Source organism: Antedon mediterranea, chromosome 4, assembly GCF_964355755.1.
Source record: "Antedon mediterranea chromosome 4, ecAntMedi1.1, whole genome shotgun sequence".
NCBI lineage: Eukaryota > Metazoa > Echinodermata > Crinoidea > Comatulida > Antedonidae > Antedon > Antedon mediterranea.
Window position 1 is genome coordinate 23483269 of NC_092673.1, and position 16383 is coordinate 23499651.

Below are 16383 nucleotides of genomic sequence, written 5' to 3' on the forward strand. Positions count from 1 at the left end.
AAAATCAAGTAATAATAAACAGCAGAACCCCTATTGGAACAGATTAAAACCCCAAAAAAAGTGTTCCCGGAGTAGGGATTGGCCATAGTGTTAAAACATATATTTCTCCTTGTCCATTTGACAGGAGTGTCCGCTTAATAGGGGTGCTCATTGAATAGGGGTGTCCTAAAGGAGTGGTTCTACTATACTACTTAGTATTTTCAGTCCAAGAGCATTAGTTCATAAGTATAGGCAGACCTGCAAATTTTTTGTAACAAGCTGATTTTTTCAGAAAAAGTTCAGAACTCCAACTCCATCTTAAATTTCTCGGAGAGCACAAGGAGGATTTTTTAAGACTTTTAGTATGATGTTCCAATCATAGTTCTGGACCTTTCCTGAAAAAATCAGCTTGGTATGAAAAATTTGGGGTCAAACCCTAAATGGTCTTGCTCTCTATTTGCCACTAATAAAACATATACTTACTTAGCCCCACCACCACCAAGCACCAATCCTATTGAGGTACCAGTTAGAAACCGTGCCACTCTTGAGAAATCTGAATGACGATCTGGTGGTTTTTGAAAAAGTTTGTCATAAGTTTCTCGTTGCTTTGCCGGAGACTTTTTTGAGAACATCCGCCTAGGACATCGGATGTGATGATGAGTAACGCACCAGCCGCGAGCATTGAGCCACTCAGCCGTTCTCGTCGGCGGCTTGTATCTTGAATCTTTTTCTCGGTGGAGCAACATCAGTTCTTTTTGAGCACGAACTGCAAGGTTTTCTAATTGTTCTTCCATCTCACTGATATCATTTGGATCTTTATCTGCTAATGCCACAATTAAAATGCAATCAGCCTATTACAATAAAAAAAGAATATAACACATTACCAATAGTACATATTTCACATATTAATGTTATAATTATTATTATTTATTAATAATAATATAATCAAGAAAATAAACAATGGAACATTAGAACACCAGCATATATATATTATATTTTACATATTTTAAATAAAGAAAATTTAAATCATGATTATAACATTAAAAAATACCATATACTAAATACACAATTCTAAAACATCCATATTTAAACTAAACAAAGCAATGAGATGACTAAATAAATAATTGGACAATATAACAATTAATAAATAAAGCAATTAAATTAATGCAAATCTTTCATGTATATTTGTTGCTTTTTTCTTTCCCCTGTCTATAATGATGTACAGCTATTTTTTTTAACTTGGTGATTAAAACCATATGGGCTTATTTGTATTCTACAGACACAATAATATTGTTCAAATTTTATTATAATAAAATGTATAGGATAAATCTATACAGTATATTCTCTCACCTGACGAATACACCTTTGTGTCCATGGGGTCATCTTATAATCAGCCTGATAGAGGACAATACGATGAAAGTCTTCCTGTAAACCTAACCAACTTGTTAACCGGAACTCATGTATACTGTCAATGTTGTGAAATAAAGTCTTAATTAAATAATAATAATCGGATTCCATCAAAGCTAAATTGTTTATCTAACTCAGTAGGAGGAGCTAATTACTTAATTAGACCTCAATTAGCATTTCCTGTCACCAACTTTGGTGCTTAGTGCACATAATTATTATTGTTTTGTATTCACTTGATCTTGAAAATGGTTCTATGATGGTACCGAAACGTCGATTTCTCTTTTTGTCATTAAATTTTATATTGAAATTAAATAATAACACAATTATTTAAGGCTTAATAGTACAGTAATTATGAAATCAGATGGGCAGAGTCTTTGAAATAAATAAATAAAACGTCAATGTGTGCATTTCTAGTAAAAGGACACCTTTCATACGGAGGAAAATCTGGAATAGAAACCTACTTTGTAACACCTCGAAGGACACACTAATAAAGGGACACTTTTCTGTAAAATGAATGACACAAGGGGAAACATATGTTTGACCCCTACTCTGTGGTCATCCTTATAAAGGGAATACTTTTTAGGTTCCGAAAGTGTCCCTTAATTGGCTTTCCACTGTAATTAATGCTTTTAGCATCTCTTGTAAACAGTCACCCAAAAAGTTGTTGACAATGAATTCAATTACAGTATCAAAATTGATCGGCTTTTTTTTTCATTGGGAAAACCATAAAATATCGGTTAAAGCTCAATAAACTCAAAGGCACTCAGTCCACTTAGTTTCAACTGTATACTCTTTCTTGTTGCAATTAAGGGTTTATTAAAAATATGTTACCTATCAAGAGCAGCACTACCAAGTGTCTTTAATATATAGTCACTGGTTAATCGAAGACATGGACCTGCAAGTAATGATAATCGATCAATTTATTATATTATTCCAGATATTATCAAAATAATGAATGTTTATGAGTTGAAATGGAAGCATAATGTATAGTATAATGCATAATGTATTTGAGGTGTTGCGTAGCGGTAGACGTTTACGAATCCATCATCTCTCATCAAAATAGATTTTGTATCAGCTTTTATCCAGCTGCCATTCGAGCACTAAATGCTTGTCAGTATACAGTACGAGAGTGATGTGACATTTTGTAATTGTTTTTTTTTAGTTTTTCATCTGTTTTTGTATATCTCAGAGCAAACATAATATCTATGTATATTTTATATGCAGATTACAATAAATGGAAGTCATTTTCCACTTATGAATGAATTAATATTTGTATGCGGAAAATTGTTTTATTCAACAGTAGAACAGTCATGCTTTCAATGAATGAAAATATTCTCACCATTCAATGATTTCAAACCATTCATTATTTGTTTTAACACACCTACTTCTATAGTAAAACTATTCAATTAGGCCATTTTCATCTTGAAACTGATATTAAATGATAGGCCATGTAAACATTTGGTGCTTAGATTTTGGCCGTGGTACAGTGCAGTGGCCTTTTACAGTTAGGTTTCTCATTGCATAATAGTCATGTTGCACAACAATTTTAATTTTTTTACAGAAAGCTGCAACAGTAGGCCTACCTTCACTTTTTTTAAAAGGAACGTACAGCATGTGATACCAAATCATCAAATGGTACGTTTTCACTCAGGGACAGGAATATATTTTTGTGTTGTATTTTTTTACAGGCTGTTAGTCTACAATTACTATTAAATTTTTCGTTTTTATACATTTAGGAAAATTGCAAATGATAACCATAAGCGAATTCATTCACTATCCTTCTTAAAGATGGCAATCCCATTCACAAAACAAACATATACTCAAGATACTCTACATAAACAAAGTCTTATTACAAGTCTTTGGGAGTGAACTTGTAGTTTTGTCATTAGAAAAAATCCTGACATATTGACAGGATTTGAACACAGGACCCTTGGATTGGTAGCCAAGCATCATAACCACCAGACCACAACTCCACTCCACTTCATGGATAATTGTTCATAAATCATAACTTACCTATTGCACAAAGAGAATGGCAGAGTTCTTGAGCAAAGTTTGAGAGAGGTACTTGGTCTGAGGCAGCTATTATTGCACACGTTGACAAGTTATCAACATTTGGGGGACTACCACGGACACCGACATTTTGGGAAATTGCTGAAGGAATATAATAAATAATATTTTCTATGTAAATTGGAATTGTAACACCAAATGACTGAAAATTAAAAATATAATATTTAAATTATTTCATTATTATATTTCAACAGTTTGACTCTGAAAATCTGTGGGTGTGCGGTCATCCACAAAAATGTTAACACAACACAAAATGTGCTCAGGCGAGTAATTATTTATTTAAGTTTTTAAGTGTTTACAACAAGACCAGTCAATTCTGGCTTATGAGTGTACAAATATATTATATAGCAATAGACAGATAAAAACAAAATAACAAGTTTTAATGTTAAAATAGTTGACTAAAGTGACAGTGGTAAATCAAATAACTATGCATTGCAGCTAAAAGTTGCACAGTGATAACCAATTAAATAGTGTTTAACACAATTTATTTTGAATGAATTGAATGCTATTTTTTATTTTCCATAAGAAACAGGCCTCTAAAAATGTTGATATTACTCAGAAATACAATTGAATATGAAAGCTATAACAGTCAGGGGAAAATGGCAAAAGGTTTTCTACTTTCTAGAATTTTTATCAGATAATCTATATTGTTTTGACAACTCTTGTAACATGATCATATATATTACGTCTGTAGCAATAAAATATATTGTTTACCTCTGAGTGGATTTGATACATTTTTTTCTTTCACCTGTCCAACAAGTTTCTGACCAAGTATCTCAATGAGTCTGGTGACAACCTGAGGGAACTTCCTCTTTATAAGAGTCAGCATACCAGATGGTAACATTGCCAGCTCAGTATCTCTAAAAAACGCAATGTCAATAAGCCTGTATTTCTTCACCTAATTGTTCTTGACATGCTATCCCTTAAACCAATACTTTCCGTTTCTTGTTTCTTAAGCTCTTTCTGCACCATCAAAAAAAGTGTGATGTGCCTAAATATGGTAGCGCTATGACATCATCATATCCATATATAGGCGCATCAAATTTTTTGTTTGTCACATATAATTTAATAGTGTAGATAGAGCTTTAATCAGTCAGGGTCACCTTTTAAGTAAACCAGCCCTTTTGAAACCAGACTATCCTGGCCTATAGTAAAGATGTATTGTCCCGTTTAAAAAATAATTCTTACACATTTTTTTGTTAAATATGCCATTTTAATGTCACCTAATAGTTATCCACTTTGACCAAAAATTGGATTAAAAAAAATGTTTTTACCTAAAAAACTGTAATTTAAAGCAATAAATAGTCAAATTGGCTTCCAGCCAATGGGGTTTTGGTTGAATTTTAACATTAATTTTGTCTGGTTTTTTTTTATGAAAGTGATTAACTTTATTAAAAGAAAAAAATTAATCTATTCAAAGTCTGATTTTATTAATCTTTATTTTTCATGTTTTTGGGGGACAATACATATTTAAATTGATTCTGACTGATTGAGATAATGTATACGTTACCTAATAGCATGTACTGTAGTAATTCTTTCTTTCTGTGTAAGAACTTCAATCATGCCAACCATCTCGCCACGACCAAATTCTCCTAGCAATTCTTTCTTACCATTTGGTAGTGTGATAACAGACCTCAAACGTCCATTCAATACAATGTATGTGCTGTCACCCTCGTTACTTTGCCTGCACACAAAAAAAACCCCAGAAAAACAAACAATAAGTCACCTCTGTCTAACCAGGATAAAGTACCTTAACAGCAATTTTGCTGTTTTGGGATTGGCCAAAGTTCAAAATGTCAACTTCAAATTTATGTAACTAAAAAGAGATTGGTACGTTATTTCACAATTTCTAAACTGAAGATTTTTTGTTGTTTACAAAAACTACTATTCAACATCTGACTGAATCTTGTTTTTTATAGGTGACACAAAACACTGGTCAACAAATCTTGTTCAATGTAAAGATGACATCATTTCACAATATTTGTTCAACATTTTTAAAATGAATTTCCTTAAACAACTGCACTGAAAACGTCATTCTATTTTTGACATATCTCCCACAATGCATAACATAAACAAACATAATTTCTAATGTGAGGTCAACAAATCTTGTTCAATGTAAAGATGACATAATTTTAAGATATTTGTTCAAAATATTAAAAAATGGATTCCCTTAAACAACTGTATTGAAAACATTTTTGACATACCTCCCACAATGCGTCAGGACATAATGAATACATTCTAATGTGAGAATTAACCATGTTTCACTGACCTATACAGGGCTTTACCGGCTTCTATCATCATCCAATCAAGAGCAAAGTCAGTCTGCCGAACAAATGATGAGAGCTTTCTAACCACAAAATGACCAATCTTTAAAACAACTTCAGGTTTATTCCTCATAATACTGTAATAGGAGATATTTTGAATCAAAGATAAAGTAATGCATGACAAGTTAACCAATCAAATGGCTCAGATGTGTTTTAAAAACTTGATAAAATAGAAGTGGAAGAATTGTAGTGGAGCTGTAGCTTGGTGGTTAATGTGCTTGCCTTCCCAATTCCAAGGTCCATGGTTCAATCCTGAGCTAGTGCCAGGGTTGTAACTAACGACTCTTTCAACTCCACATCGTATACCTCAAATGAGACTTATTATAAAATAGTTTATCCATCCTGTAATTGGCGAGTTTGTGCTCGCTGTTGGATACGTATGCGATAGACATATGAATTTAAAAAAAAAAAGTTTGTCCTCGCATTCGTAAAACCAGGTTCAGTTTTTTCTCACTGATTGTACTTAAACTATAAACAAAAAATAATGTCATACCTGTAAAAACTGGTCTTGCTAATTACGACAACTCTAGAATAAATAAGTGCTTTAACAGTAAAGAAAGCAGGCTCTCCAGTAAGGACAGCTAACTCTCCAATGAATTCACCTGGATGTGCTTTAAATACACCCTTCTCTTCAGCACTGTCCACCGTCTTCTGCATCATGCCAAGTTTACCACTGACGATGAAAAATAAGCTGGCATCCTACACAAAAATTAATACAATATATTATCATTAATAATAATATCCTGGATTTATATAGCACCTAATGTTGTGAAATCTCTAAGAGTTGAACTTTATCACCTCGGTCAATTTTTGCATCAAACACGTATGGAAACATACTCCCATAATGCAGCTAGTAATCAGCACAAAATTGTGTCTTGATTTAACAGGGGATCAATTTTTACACCTGGGTGGAGAGAGGCAAAGGTAAGTATCTTGCCTAAGGATACGAGCAATGCGGTGAGAGTTGGATTCGAACCACAGTCTCATGATCAGTAGTCCAACATCCAACACACTGCGCCACACACCCTTACATATATATAGATACATTTGTTAATTATCCAATTTAGAAATTTACTAAACATTCCCATAAAACATTATTTTTTTACATACATATGCAAATAATATGTTAAATAAAGTCCCACTTTTTGGACACCATTATTCAGTAGACACATTTATTAGGGGAATATTTTTGTGGGCTTGACGGTTCTACCCTTTTCGGGTCCTAATATATGGTGATCAAATTATAAAAATTTAAGATGCAAAAAGTTAGAAAGTAAAATTGATTCCAATTGAAACTTGTGTTGGGTAAGCCATTACAAAACAATTATTGCAACATACATCTGATGCATTTGTTTTGCAGACAAATGAAACAGAGTATTCTCACCTGACCATGTGTGATCGTATATTCAAACGAAAATTACATGGACTTAACAAAGCGAATGCATTACCTGATCACCTTCGTGGGTTAAAATGCTACCAGCGTCAACATGAGCTAACTGAAGATGTCCATCCAGATAGGCCTCATCCTGACAATAAATAAACAAAAATTACAACAACAAATGTTACAGTATTATTTATAATTATTTAAATCTGTAGTTTATGGTCAAATTACATTAATATATACTCTCTATGGTACAATTTATTTGAATAAATAGGAAAGAAAATATGCTTAAAATGATTATGTTTCACAAAGTTCTGACTTACATCACAAAGTTCTGACTTACCTCACAAAGTTCTGACTTACCTCACAAAATTCTGACTTACCTAACAAATTTCTGACTTACCTCACAAAGTTCTGACTTACCTCACACATTTCTGACTTACATACCCAAAGTTCTGAATTACATCACAACATTTTAACTTGCATCACAAATTTCTGACTTACATAACAAAGTTCTGACTTTACCTTACAAAGTTCTGACTTATCTCACAAAAGTCTGACTTACATCACAAAGTTCTGACTTACCTTACAAAGTTCTGACATAATCTCACAAAGGTCTGACCTTCATCACAAAGTTCTGACTTATACATAACCCAAGTTATGATTTACAGTACATAACCCAAGGTATGACATGCAATACAAAGTTCTAACTTACCTAACCAAAGTTCTGACTTACATAACCAAACATTCTAACTTGCATCACAAATTTCTGATTTACACCACAAAGTCATGACTTACATTACATAGTTCTGATATACTATACAATGTTGTGACTTACATCAAAACCAAATAGTTTTGTTAGATCAGTCTGTGCCAAGGCCAATATATCATCATCTGAATACATGCTATCACCAGACTTGGTTCGAGATCTTGTAGTTGTTCCTAGTTCCTCACTTATCTGTGTTGCTAACTTTCTTGGTTTCTCTAGTGGTTTTCCATCAGCATCCTATAAATAAAAAAACAAACATCATCTTTAAGCTCTGTCTACACTATCAAACTTTATGTGACAAAAAAATGTGCTGTACATATATATGGACATGATGATGTCATATCACTACCATATTTAAGCATATCACTACCATATTTGGGCATAAAGTTTAATAGTGTAGACAAAGCTTTAAGCTCTGTCTACTAGTGTGACAAAAGAGTGTGATGTGCCTAATGGTAGTGGTATGCCCAAATATGACATCATCATGTCCATATAGGGGCAAATAACATTCTTTTGTCACATGAAGTTTGAGCTTTAGATTGCTTAAGTAATTCAGTGAAATCCTTTTCTTCGGACACCCCTATTAAGGGGACATTTTCCTGTGAAACAAACATTGAGAAGTATATCATTATACACTTTGGCCGACCCCTATTCAGGGGGACACCCCTTGGACACCCCTTGGACACCCCTTTTTTGTGTATGAAAGATGTCCACTTATTAACAAGGGTTCTTCTGTATTGAAAAGGTTTTCAATTTAAAGTATCATTTTTCTTTTATAATATTTATAATGAATCAACTGCAAAATATATTATTAAATATTAACATTCTGATCTCTATCAGTGAAGTTCATTGGAAAAAAAAACCAAAATTTGTTAAATTCTTGTTGGTTATAAGGCAACACATTAAGTTTTTGCAAAGATATTTATCGACTAAATAAATCTAACTGGCCTTTACAAAAGTCATTCAATTCACATTTTTCAAAGAAATTTACTAATTTAAAACGAAATTTGAGTTGATTGATTGTGTTTGCTAAAGTTATTAGAGCACCATCTCAAATAAACTATCTCACACTCACTAATGTATATCACATTTGTAATTGTCTGTGTGGGATTTATTTTTAATTATTCGAACGAAATAAAATGGTCGTGATAATATCAAATGATTAAGTGTGGTCTAAATATTGAGGTATTATAAATTGGCTAGATTGGTAACTTCAATGTTATTGCAGTTGAAAAAGTGATTCACTGTGGAGAGGGTGCACAGAATTTGGCTGCAGCAATCAGCCAATCAGATACAGCCAGTCACGCCCACTACACAGTCACGCACCACTACACCTGTATTGAATGTATCAACGAAAGAGCGAATTCCTTGCACGTACAAATGTACATATCAAGAAATTATCCAATTCATTGCTATTAACAATATAATTGATTCAATAAAAATTGTGCTGTGCTTTAACAATAATATTGTTACATATAAGACATATTGTGTGTTATATATATGAAGTATATATATTGTAGGATTATACTCTTTACACTATTTTTGAAGAAATATAAATCAACCATTTTGAAAGCCCTATCCCTGTGTTTATCACTTTGCTGTCGGTCTATCCTTACCCTAATATACCTCAATGGGTCTAAACCATATCTATGTCATTGCGGTAAGGATTTTTGACAACAGACATACTGCTGAAATTGAATGATGTCCAATAAACTTTGTTTTTAAAAAACTGAAATTTTTAAACTTTGGTTTAATAATATTCTTCTAGTCTATGTTTTTTTTATTACAAAATTGTCATACCTTGGGTACATCTTCAAGATTTAGTACCCTAGCCCTACCAGCCGCTGCTTCAAAATCTGATGGACTCATACTCATTCTATTGTGACCAAGTTCAAATGCAGTTGCTCTTCTGATCAATTTTGATGTGGAGGCACCCTCTGTAAAAACAAAACACAAATAAAACAATGTAATTAAATCCGAGGGAATATAGAATTAAAGACTTATGAACACTCCAGTAAAGTTATTCTACACTCTGAATAAATGCCCTATTCCCATGAAAGTTGATAGTCTCAACAAATATGAGCCTTACACATAATTAACGAGTACAAAGGTATTGGAGTATATCCATTTTGATTATACACACAAAAAAGAATTAACCAGACACATAGAAGTTATTAGGGAGCTTTTGTATTGACCTAGTACCAAATGTTAAATCAACTTGTGTATACAGGGACCTTTTTCTTCCTTGACACCGAATTCTATGACCAGACAACCACCATTAATGCATAGGTCATTAGTCCTAGGTTGTAGCTAATCAGAAACTCTCTATTAATTATTTAAGAACTTACGGGATGATGTTCGTTTCACACGACCTTCATTTTCACTATCTGAAGTTGTACTCATGTATCTTTCTGTTAAAAAAAACCAAAAAGATAATCATTATTTATATACTACAGAATATTTTACATACAAAAACAAAATACAACAAATCGTCAATTTGTTATGTACAAAATTTGGCTCATCACCAAAAAAGTTCATCTTTGTTTTTAATCCAGAGATAGATGGTGAAAAACAACAATGTGGAAATATTTGTATTCTCTTCATATACCCTACTCTTTAGGGAAAACCTCCTTTATTAAAGACTTCACGCACAATACAATTACATAGCATTTGATTATTGACCAATAGATAGGCCTAACATTCTTGTTTTGGCCATGTTCAATTTGGCCATTTTTTTATTTTTTTCTTTAATTTGAAAGAATTTACAATTTGGGGGAAAAAAACCCACTTTTCGCTAGTTCTGACCTTAGAGTGAGCGTATTTGACCTTAGCATGATTGTATAAATTTTTGATTAAGGTTTACTGTCTGTTCACAGGATTATATAAAGCTTTTAAATTCTGGAAACACCCAATAATAAGTTTACCTCCTCCCTTAATGAGTAACTCTCGTATTTTCTCCTCATCTTGATAATCTATGACTCTTGTAACTTTTTCACTGCTACTGGAAGAGCTTGCTAGTGATTGGATGCTTATTTTCTTACTAGGGCTAACTTTTGGTGATAGTTGATGGATAGATAGTTTTGGATCGCTTGTGTCTTCCTATATACAAAGTGGGATAATAAAACTCATTATTCACATACTTTTCTTTTGTTTAGTTTCTTTTTCATTATCGAACCAAATGCTACATTTTATCTTAATGTGCTACTCAGTAAAAGGGGAACGCTGGCTCTTAGAATTTAGTTCCTTTTTGTGTGATCCTGCTACTTTTACTTCGTGGTTCTTCTGTTGTTGTGTTTGTGATGTTTTGGCAATAAAATAAATAAGAATAAAACCATTGCAACATCAATCATAAGCAAACAAAAGATATGACTATCCAATTTACAGGCAAGGAAGAAACCTACGCAATTTCAACTACTTTCCTAAGCGAATTTTTTTGAAAAAACCAAGGATTATATATCACCATTTAAGTCAAATTGATAAATCGACCTCTGGTCCGAGAAAAGAAACAAACAATACAAAGTTAGTTAAAATCAAAATCGTATGGCATTTAATGAACAGGCAAACTGCCTTAAAATACTGACTTGTTTCGATTTTGATCTTAACTCGAAAGTTTGGTATCATACATGATTTATCTGACAAAGTTAGTTATTTTTAAATTTACCTTATTGATTAACTCATGTGATAAACCTAGATAGTTATGAAGGGTCTGGAATGTTACTCTCTGAAGACGCACCATGATCATCTGAACGACTCGAACCATAGACTCAGGATATCGTTCAAAAACATTACTGAACGCAATGGCTGGAAGACGAAGGACCACGGTGTCTTCTGCAGCTCTTGCCGATACAGTTTTATAAGGTGCAAGATGACCCTAGTAAAATTTATAAATGAAAATAAATGTTTGAATTAAGCTCTATCTACACTATTAAACTTTATGTGACAAAAAAATGTGATGTGCCCATAAATGGACATGATGATGTCATATCACTACCATATTTAAGCAATATCACTACCATATTTGGGCACATCATAATTTTTATCAAACTAATTTGATAGTGTAGAAAGAGATTTATATGCATGTTGAAAGTAAAACAAAATTGATTCAATATCATTGTACTGTATAAATATATTATATAAATATTGAAACCCAAACAATGCAATGGAGAATTATTTTTTACCTCCGCCAAGGAGGTATATGTAATAGGTCGTGTGTTTGTTTGTTAGCAGGATTACTCAAAAAGTAATTACAAGATCTTTACTAAAAATGAATACACATATAGATATGTGATCAAGGACCATTCCATTAAATTTTGGGACCATGGTCCTAATTCTGGACCACTTTTTAGTATACTTTTCAGACCTGCTAGTGTTAAAAGATAGGACAGAATTTTTCAAAAGCTGGCGAGCAGTCTTAAAGTAACAAGTAAACTGAAATTGCATTTTCTCGAGAACTACTTGTCCAAAAAAGAGGCAAGAGTTATATTTGTGATTTTTAATTTTAAAACATAATTTGATTCAATGTGCACGTTTTTTGATGCGAGTAGTTTAAAAACCCTATTTCTTTTCAAACACAATCGTTTGATTTTCGCATTGCTGTTCTATTGTTAGTCAACTGAAGCTAATTGTTAATTGAAAGGCTTGTTACATAACCATTGCACCAAACTCGCATACATGCTTGTAGTGAAATTAGCCTAAATAAGAAACAGCATTAAGACACACACAAATATATATATATATATATATATTTTTTCCCGGAGAAATCTTATGTAGGAGAATTTTACAGTAGGCGGAGGTATGCACTCTCGGAGTGGCTTTCTAGTTTTTAGTAATTTAATTGATTTTTTAAATTTCCAGATGACTTTATATTAAGTTTAAAATTTATGTTTAAAAACTTAATGTATGGTTGATTAATCGGAAATTGAAAACAATTTCAGTATAGTGGATCATCCAATGTGAAACAGTTTCTTATTCAAGTGTATACACCAATCAGTGTTCATTAGCATCTTTGCGCAAATAAAAATAAATCTATTTACACATTTAATCAAGAAAATGTACCACCACATGAATGTGTGGGTGTAGCATTAATTGTATTGTAATTTTTTTTTTTTAATGACCATAATAAATACTCAAAATGTGTTATTCAGACAACAATGAACTTGCTTTGATGTACAAAAGATGAGTGGGTAACTATTTATAAAAGTGTCAACATATTTGACAGTGATAATAAATTGTACATACTGTTAAAACATCGAGTATACTGAGCAGGCTGTGAACACTGTCACCCGTTGTGACCTGTTTTACTTCAAACTCTTCACCGCTCTATATAATGATAATAATAACATTTTTATTTTAAAACAGAGGCTCGTTCACAACATAATGTGTTCTTCCACAAGGCCGTATGAAATAAATAAAACTACTATATCAAGAGTAAAAACAAATTTAAACAAAAATGAGATTACTCTATGTTTTTGATTTAACTTATTAATCATATTATATTATACTGAATATGAACATGAGGTAAAATTAGGGGTCAGAAGATTATACTGATACTAGGTTTATCGCAAATAGAGTGCACTGCGCATGATGGGAAGGAAATGAGGGCACACACGTTTACGAGATTTGTTTACATTTTGCCACCATGCATTGTGCAATGACGTTCCTCGTAATAACGAGTTATTTGCGATAAACCTTATGTATTAAAAGTCTGAATTTAGCTTAAAATAAGGGTGTAATTTTCATTGAAATTAATGATAGAGAAAGCATATGCATGAATAAAAATGAATTCCAATAGAAATTACATGATGATTAAACTACGTTTAGGGAGCTTTAAATGAATGAAAAAAGAACATACTGGCTCTGTGATGTATACTTTAAGTCGTCCACTCTGAACTACATAGATACTGTCATCACTCTGTCCCCTCCGGAATAAGGAAGCTCCGGCCGGAATAAACTTGGATTCAACTGACCGACATAACTCAAGAAATAAAGGTTTTTCAAAATGTCCAAATACTCTTTAAAAAAGAATAACAAATAAATACTGTACATGATCTATTAGTATTAACACAAAAGAAGCAAATTGTTTCAAATTAATTAATTAAATTTCAGTATATCACTGGGCGGTTTCGAATTAATGTTCATTGCCTAATGTGTTTATATATATAAATTAAAAGTATTTCTTCGGAGATCCCGCCTATAAAAAATACTGAAAGATGAGGGCGTATCAATTTGATCTCCGGTGCGCATGCGTACAACTGAGGACTAGTGCTGTTTCGCACTTTATTAGTACAATTCTAATGATTTTGATACCCCATGTGTGCAATTAGCAAACATTTTTTATAACAAAAATGAAGATTCCGACACAATTTTTGCAGCAATATTGGATCCAAAACAGAGGATAATTGTCTAATTTATAGTAGTTTCAAACCTTTCCAGTACAAATTGGGTTATTTTGATACCCCATGTTTATGGATGCTTGCAATAGGAAAAACTACAAAACACATAATCATACAATACCATCTTCAACGTTCAAATAACATAAAACAATAGAATTAGTATCATTTACAATTATAGTGCAATTTAAATAGGTGGAATAAAGGCATAGATAATATTACTTGTCAAATTTATAAATGAGGTGATTATCTTACAAGGTTACTGGTAATTTTTGTACAGTATTACTATTAAATCTGTGAACCAGCTTGGATTTCAGCAGGTATAGAATATCTGTTTCATTTTAGGGAGTACATAAATTAATGAGAAGTACAGTAGTATCAAGAAACAAAAATGAAATGCCATAAACCATTCTGGGACAGAAAAGTATTTTTTAATATTTTACTTTCCTTATATATTCGGATTCCCAGAGAGCACCGTCACAGCGTTTTTTATAAAATTGTTTGTTATTTCACGCATTTGTACATAGTGGAGCGGTGGGGGGTGGCGGGTATCAAAATGACCTGGGAAGGTTTCTTTCATGGTATCTTTTCTAGTTAACTGTAACTTTATGGATGTCAAAATTATTCTACTGCAGTTACTGAAGTAACTATAATAATAATAAAAACTTTATTTAATCACGGTAACACTTGTTCACCTCAATGGTGTTTTTCGACAAGGCCGTATACATTCTTTAATTGCAGATGTATGATTTTAGTTTGTTTAAAAGTTTATGAGTGTATAACACCAGAAACAAATAATAACTTCCCGTTAAAAATTAAACAAAATGTAGTTTACTACAGTAACTGCAGTACAATCATTTTGAAATAGTCCTATTTCTTTTGACACATACCTTACACTTTTTAGCATGTAAAGAACTTCATTAGGTATATGTAGTTCTGGCGGTAGTTGCATCTCCTGCCAGTCAGCCTCCAGGATAGCAGGAGGAGGTTCTTTAACCTGCAAGACTGGCTGATTCTCACCAGTTTCGTGCAGCTTTAGTATACTAAAGAAAAGAATGGAAGTAGATGTAGAAAGATCAATGAATGATCTACTGTAGATTACAAAATACAATCTACAAAATATTCGACAAAATGTTTACTTATTAAAGGTCTATCTACACTATCAAACTTTATGTGACAAAAAAATGTGATGTGCCCATATATTAACATGTCATATCACTACCATATTTGGGCATATCACTACTATATTTGGGCATGTCACTACCATATTTGGGCATATCACCACCATATTTGGGCACATCACACTTTTTTTGTCAAGTTTGATAGTGTAGACAGAGCTTCGGGTGTCCCCTGAATAGGGGTTCGCCATAGTGTTAATAATTCCTCTCGTTTGATATCTCCTCAAAAGGGGTGTCTTAAAGGAGGTGTTATACTGTCCTAGATCTATTTTTCCTCTAGATTGAAACAAATAATAAGGTAATGTACATTATTATTCTGTTTACCTATACTCAAAATTAATAATCACATTGTAGAGGTTTTTTTTTAAAGATATTTTTTGTTTGTACTGACCCATTGTGATAAGGCACCTACTTCTTTTAATTTATCTTCTTGTTATTCAATAAACAGGTAGGTAAAGAATGTAAAGGTCTAAAAAGATAAATGTAAGTAATAAATCGTAACTTCACAGCTTACCTTTTAAGACCTCTGGCAAGGTTTATAATATCTCTTTTCTTTTTTAGTCTATTACGTGCAGACAGATCACCATAATGCACCGGCCCCGAAAAAGACTTCACCTGCAGGCAAAACAAAACATTGATAAATAACACCCTTTTCACACTGACACCATTAAAAAAAATATATATTTTTTTGTAATTAGTGTGTAAAGGGAACTTCTTTGAAATACAGAAGAATTTCTATTAAATTAAAATTGGTTTTCTTATAGTATAAAATATAATACAAAAATGATATTAATGAATCTTCAAGAATCAGCAAAGTGTCCGAATAGATGTTGATCATAGTGTTAAGACATTGGTTTCCCCTCATTTTTCATGAGCTACAGTAGCCTTC

General features: G+C 32.3%; 1 protein-coding gene across 1 annotated transcript in view; it reads right to left on the minus strand.

The window, feature by feature from the left end:
* LOC140046963 (patatin-like phospholipase domain-containing protein 7) overlaps nucleotides 1–16383 on the minus strand; it is a 34191-nt gene that overhangs the window by 14716 nt on the left and 3092 nt on the right. The window contains exons 4-21 of the mRNA XM_072091742.1: nucleotides 16009–16109; nucleotides 15207–15359; nucleotides 13779–13938; nucleotides 13166–13246; nucleotides 11589–11798; nucleotides 10852–11026; nucleotides 10276–10338; nucleotides 9728–9864; nucleotides 7997–8164; nucleotides 7226–7303; nucleotides 6271–6476; nucleotides 5723–5854; nucleotides 4964–5137; nucleotides 4168–4313; nucleotides 3400–3537; nucleotides 2218–2281; nucleotides 1330–1444; nucleotides 463–830 (exon numbers count right to left, since the gene is read on the minus strand). Coding sequence (XP_071947843.1) covers nucleotides 463–830; nucleotides 1330–1444; nucleotides 2218–2281; nucleotides 3400–3537; nucleotides 4168–4313; nucleotides 4964–5137; nucleotides 5723–5854; nucleotides 6271–6476; nucleotides 7226–7303; nucleotides 7997–8164; nucleotides 9728–9864; nucleotides 10276–10338; nucleotides 10852–11026; nucleotides 11589–11798; nucleotides 13166–13246; nucleotides 13779–13938; nucleotides 15207–15359; nucleotides 16009–16109 — 2669 coding nt within the window. The remainder of the gene's footprint in view (nucleotides 1–462; nucleotides 831–1329; nucleotides 1445–2217; nucleotides 2282–3399; nucleotides 3538–4167; nucleotides 4314–4963; nucleotides 5138–5722; nucleotides 5855–6270; nucleotides 6477–7225; nucleotides 7304–7996; nucleotides 8165–9727; nucleotides 9865–10275; nucleotides 10339–10851; nucleotides 11027–11588; nucleotides 11799–13165; nucleotides 13247–13778; nucleotides 13939–15206; nucleotides 15360–16008; nucleotides 16110–16383) is intronic.